This window comes from Diuraphis noxia, unplaced genomic scaffold (genome assembly GCF_037042655.1).
Source record: "Diuraphis noxia isolate RWA-SAM2 unplaced genomic scaffold, SU_Dnox_SAM2 contig0004, whole genome shotgun sequence".
Taxonomy (NCBI): Eukaryota; Metazoa; Arthropoda; class Insecta; order Hemiptera; family Aphididae; genus Diuraphis; species Diuraphis noxia.
The window spans coordinates 42,558,307-42,564,204 of record NW_028301714.1 but is presented as its reverse complement, the minus strand read 5'-3'; the positions used below and the strand labels follow the sequence as shown (position 1 = coordinate 42,564,204).

Here is a 5,898-nt window from a genome sequence, read left to right as displayed (position 1 = left end):
ACAAAAAGAAGATAAGATTTCATTGTTTAGTTTTTTTTCTTTTTTTTTTCGAAAAGAGAAATAATTCTTACAGCTTACAGAATGCATTGAACTTCAATTATTATCTATCAATGTACTTTTCTTTAAACTTATGGTGGTGACTGGCCACAAATTAAGTCCCTATACACTGCAACGTTAGAATATTGAGTAAATAAAATACTAAAAAAAAATATAATGCTAAATTTAATTATCTTACTTCATCTATATTATCGTAATTCAAATTTAAATTAATAGTTATACTTCATAAATGACTATAAATTATTATTATTAAACATTAAGATGACTGCAGACTTTTAGAAATTATAAAAAAAATGTTATTTAACTCAAAATTAAAATCAAAAGAAATACAATTAAATTAAATCAAATCAATGCTATTGCATCGATTTTTTTCTTCAGGTTTGTTGTTACTATCATTTGCATTATTTGTTATTAAAGTATCATCAACTTCATCGTCAGATTGTTCTGAGTTAACACTGCTTGATGATTTTTCATGTTCTTCCATGTGCTTCTTTAGCGTAACCCGTCGTGAAAATACTTTGTTACAAAACTCACAAATGTAACGAGTATCTTCATTTCTGAAAAATGAATTAACTTTTTAACATCATGTTTGATGATAAATAATAAAAAAAAATAAGATTAGATGAACTACTACTTTTTAGGTAAACTAGGGAGATCTTGATCAGCTAATGCATTGCAAGTGGTCAAATGGTTTACAACAGCTGCTTCGCTCAATATACATTTTAAGCACATTTTACAAACCCATTTAGTACTGTATTCGTTGGGTGAATTATCATAACGTATCATAGTTCGAGGGCAAAATAACTTCTCTTTTGGTTTGTTGATCGGAACTCTGACTTTTCTTCGTCTACGTGACTTACAGTTTACAAATGGATTTTTTGACATCTTAAGAGAACGGAAATTCTGTAGAAAAAAGTTAAAAAGTATTAAATCATAAACTGTATAAGTATTAAGAATAAAATAAATATTTATAAGGAATATTATTTTAACAAATAAAAGAGGCAATTGCTCTGCTATACAATACATGTCAAAAAAGCTACTGTAATGAACAATGAACATGTTAATCAAATATAAGTATTTTTCCAGAAATAAAATATACCAGACCCCCATCTATATCCATGTCCTTCCAACATTATTGTCAGTAATATAATTCTAGTGGTTTGGTGAGGCATGGCTCAATTTGCAGAAACGCACTGAGCGTCCGTACCAGCTGCAGTTACTAGCTGCTGGGTGGTCACTGGTCACCTATGCGGGATATTTAGCAACATATCCTTGCCATACATTCTCAAATCCATGTTATAACCTACCAACTTAAAACCTACAAACAAATACACAAAAATAACTCCTATTGTACCACCCCACACCCAATGGCCTATATTGCTGCAGGTTACCAATAAAAAAAAAATGTATAATACTGCAAAAAATAAAAAAAATAAACGAGCTAGTACCAAACTACCAATGTTTGATATGTTATAATAAACGAGCTAGTACCAAACTACCAATGTTTGATATGTTTGATTCTACTTCAGTAATTTCATTAAAAACCCAAACTAATTTAATATTGAAGATAATTTAATTTTTATACCCGTCAACTTCAAATTTTAGGATAATATAATATAACAAGAAACACCAAAAAGTTACCTTAGTTTAAAGTCTAAATGTTATAGAACAAGCTGTAAGAATATTGTAATAAATCAATTCAAATAAAGAATAAGGCAGCTTATTCCATTTATGAAGGAAATATAAGTATCATTTATTTATTACTATATTATAGATACCTAAGCATATTTTATTATTCAGATTAATTTACATACATAAAAGCCAAATAGCACTCATTCATCACTACGTTTCAAAAACATACTAACTTGAAATTTGGAATAGTGGTTCCTCTAATGATCTAGATGTGCAATAAGAAAGGATTTTCCAAAATTTGCATTTCAAAGAATTACACCAACCAACAAGCATTTTAAGGTTTACAATGAAAATTTGAATATTTTATTATTTTTATTTATTGGTTACTCGAGCAATTGAGGTAAAAGCATACACCAAATTGTCACTCTTATGCCCTCAAGTAAATAAATTATATTTTAAACCAATTAATACAAACAAGAGCTTATTTATAAGATGATTCTTCTATATTGTAGCCTAAAGACTCAAAAACCACTCTACTGTTTTCAACAAAAATTTCAAAAAATTTTCTTAGAGATAGTTTAGTGAATAGTTTCATTAGTTTCCACCATGTTTGTAAACATACCAAAAGCTATAAAATTTTAACTGAAGAACACTAGAACAGAGATACAATAATATAACACCATATTTTGTAGTATTTATTTTTTTTTTCAGGCCTAACTCATAACAAACACTAAGTCTGACTGCCAAAATACTAACTTCACTATTGCTTATATACATTTAAAAATAAAGTGCAAAAAAATTTCAGTTGAGTAATAAACTTCAAAATTTTTTTTTGTAATCGTTTAAGCTCAAATGTTAATTCAAATATCAAAATCACGGAACTTTGCAAAGTATTATGTTTAGCCATTCAGGGTTGAAATGCTTATTAATGCAAATTAATAAAATATGAAATTAATAAATACGTTCATTTATTTAATATTATTATACTTGTAAAAATGCGAGAAAAAAAAGTGGGTAAGTAGGTAACACTCTGCTATACATTAGTTGTATATTCACTATAATAGCTAGTGTAATGGATATGTTAAATAAAATTCAATGACATAAAATTATTATATACAGATTGGCACAACTAGTGGAGGCAGTGCTTTAGGTCTTTAACACCCTAAACATTTTTTTTAAAGTTAGGTCCCATTCAGGAAAATTCAAATGTATAAAATAACACAATTTATCCTTAAGCGATTTTTGTTAATATTTTAAATATATTGAATGCAGAATTATGAAACATTCCACTGTTCCTTAAATTCAAGTTTGCTATACTCAATGAAATTTTTAAAATCTGATATTTATACCTGTATTTATAGATATTTTTTGAAGTGTTGATTCTATAAGCTCGCTATAATACTAAGAAATTTATTATTAGATTCCACATATATTATTATGGTTTTGGTTATGTAATTTAAATAAGTGAATGTTGAAAATTTGAAAATTATTTTATTAATAAATGTGTATAAAATGTTCAATTTATAGGCTTTACAGTTTAGGTAATACAACTGTTCTCTTAAATAGTTCATATAAAACACAGTTGTAAAAAAATATGTTAAAACAATTATTTAAAAAAATACTTTAAGCTCAAATTCCATGGGAATTTGATACTTCAATCATGGACATTGCTAGTTGCTCATTTTTTGTATTTTTTTGTTTGAACTCAATGTATGCTGATAACTCACTGGCAGAAGTATTTTTCGCTCATCAAATTTATTGTTAAAATACACCAGACCAATGTATAAAAACAGTAAGCCAAATTAAAATTGGTAGATAAGCTACCTGTTTAAAGACTGAATATTTTAACCGAGAAAAGTCTGACCTGAGACATTGTTTGATGAGCACTCTGCATTAACGCGACTACCTGACTTTCTAATACAGAAGTCTGTATAGTGTGTAAGTGTATTGATTAATTCATCCATACAATAAACATATTATTAGGGATACAATATGTATATTAAACATTATTGAGAAATTTAGAATAATGATTAACTAAAATAGCATGATTTTTATGGTTAAGTAATATGCAATAAGATCAAAGCTAACCAATAAGGCAATAAATAAATAATCAATATAAAATCGTGATCGCTTATGAGAACTCAATATACCTACCAACTAAGTATTAAGTATTTATCAATATAATAGGTGTTACGATATTATTAGATTAATCACTTTAAGTACTTACAAATGGCTTTGTAACTGACTGAAAATGTCAAGAAGTTTCAGATCACAGACGACCAAATCACTCAAAAGATAAATTTCAAATCTTTAATTCTTTTCTTCAGCAGATTATAATAGCCTAGACTGAATACAGTATGGAAGCACAAACGTCGTATGTCTGTGAAGTTAGCTCCCGGACGTTTAGCGTTTATCAATTCTGATAAGGTAAGTAACCGTAATACTGCATACTCTATTGCCTATTCATATCTTACAAGGGGTTTTAATACAAATATTTATTTTTCAGATATAATTCGCAGAATAATTCAAGGTGAATGAATAATAATAATAATTATTATTAAAATTATAATATTATTAAATATTAATACAATAATTAAAACAATAAGAATCTATACTGCACATTATGTAACAACATAATTCAAAAAAAAGATAAAAGAATATAACATAACAAAATATTTTAAAGTATTTTACTAATCTGAACTAGTATACGAATATAATTCCATAAAAAATAATTTTAATACAAAATATATATGTTTACAAATATAAGGAGTTTTAATAAAAATATTTAATTTTCAGATATAATTCAAGATGGATGAATAATAATGATTATTATTATTAAGATTATAATATTATTAAATATAAATAAGTTATGTTAATGCAATAAAAACAAATAGAATCTATTATGCACATTTTATAACAACCTAATTTAAAACAATAGTTATTATAATTATAATTAGAAAATATAACATGGCAAATCATTTAAAAGTATTTTACTATTCTGAAGTAGTACCAATAATACCACAATGTGAATGCTACAATCATGGTTAGGATAATTATTAAAAGGGTACTTGATGATTAAAGTTTGAAAAATCTATACACAAAAATCAATATTGGTAAAATTAATGAAAAATAAAATTGAAAAGTGGCTGACGCGCCCGCAGGCAAATGTGTTTTGAGTAGAAAAAAAAATTATGAAAAAATTCTATAGTTGGAATTTACACTGGAGAATTCAGTTTAAATGCTACAATCTAGGTTAGAATAATTATTAAAAGGATAGTTGATGATTAGAGTTTGAAAAATGTGTACACAAAAATCAACGTTGGTAAAATTAATGAAAAATAAAATTGGAAAGGGGGTTTGGCGCCTGCAGGCAAATAATTTTCCAGAAGCAAAATAAGATTTTGAAAATATTATACATAAGGAATTTACATTGATGACTTCAGTTTGATTTATACAGATCAGGAACTTGATTATTAAAGATTGAAAAATGGATATACAAATATCTACTGGGTTAAAAAAAAATGAAAAAAGAATAGGAACGCTATATGATCAAAGATTGAGAAATGTATACACAAAAATCAATTTTGGTAAAATTAATGAAAAATAAAATTGGAAAGGGGGTTTGGCGCTAGCCGGTAAATTATTTTCGAGAAGCAGTTTATGATTTTGAAAAAATTATACGTAAGGAATACACATTGAAGATTTCAATGTGAATGCTACAATCATGGTTAGAATAATTATTAAAGGGGGTGTGGCACACGCAGTCAAATGTGTTTCGAGAAGCAAAAAAAAAGTTTTGGAAAAATTGCACATACGGAATAGACATTGAAGACTTCAGTTTGATTTCTACAGATCAGGAACTTGATTATTAAAGACTGAAAAATGGATATACAAATATTTACTGGGATAAAAAAATTAAAAAAACAATCTAATCTGAACTAGTATGCATATAATTCCATAAAAAATAATTTTAATATAAAATATATATGTTTACAATTAATATAAGGATGAGTTTTAATAAAAATATTTAATTTTCAGATATAATTCAAGATGGATGAATAATAATGATTATTATTATTGAGATTATAATATCTTCTATATAATAAAATTAAGTGGCGGGATATTCCGGATATTCGTGACCATTTTTCTCAAGAGATATTAGACCGATTCAATTTTTTTTTTTTTCAATACATTATTTTCATCGAGAAG

At 26.2% G+C, this 5,898-nt stretch overlaps 1 protein-coding gene across 1 annotated transcript; it reads right to left on the bottom strand.

Moving 5' to 3' along the window:
• Positions 1 to 221: 221 nt before the first annotated feature.
• On the bottom strand, positions 222 to 4,093 carry LOC107165223 (uncharacterized). Its single transcript, XM_015513372.2, has 3 exons — positions 3,917 to 4,093; positions 692 to 960; positions 222 to 614 (listed from the first exon to the last, which is right to left on the bottom strand). Exons 2-3 carry the CDS (start codon positions 940 to 942, stop codon positions 395 to 397), a joined length of 471 nt encoding a protein of 156 aa, XP_015368858.1. The 5' UTR covers positions 943 to 960; positions 3,917 to 4,093; the 3' UTR covers positions 222 to 394.
• Between the last annotated feature and the right edge of the window lie 1,805 nt (positions 4,094 to 5,898).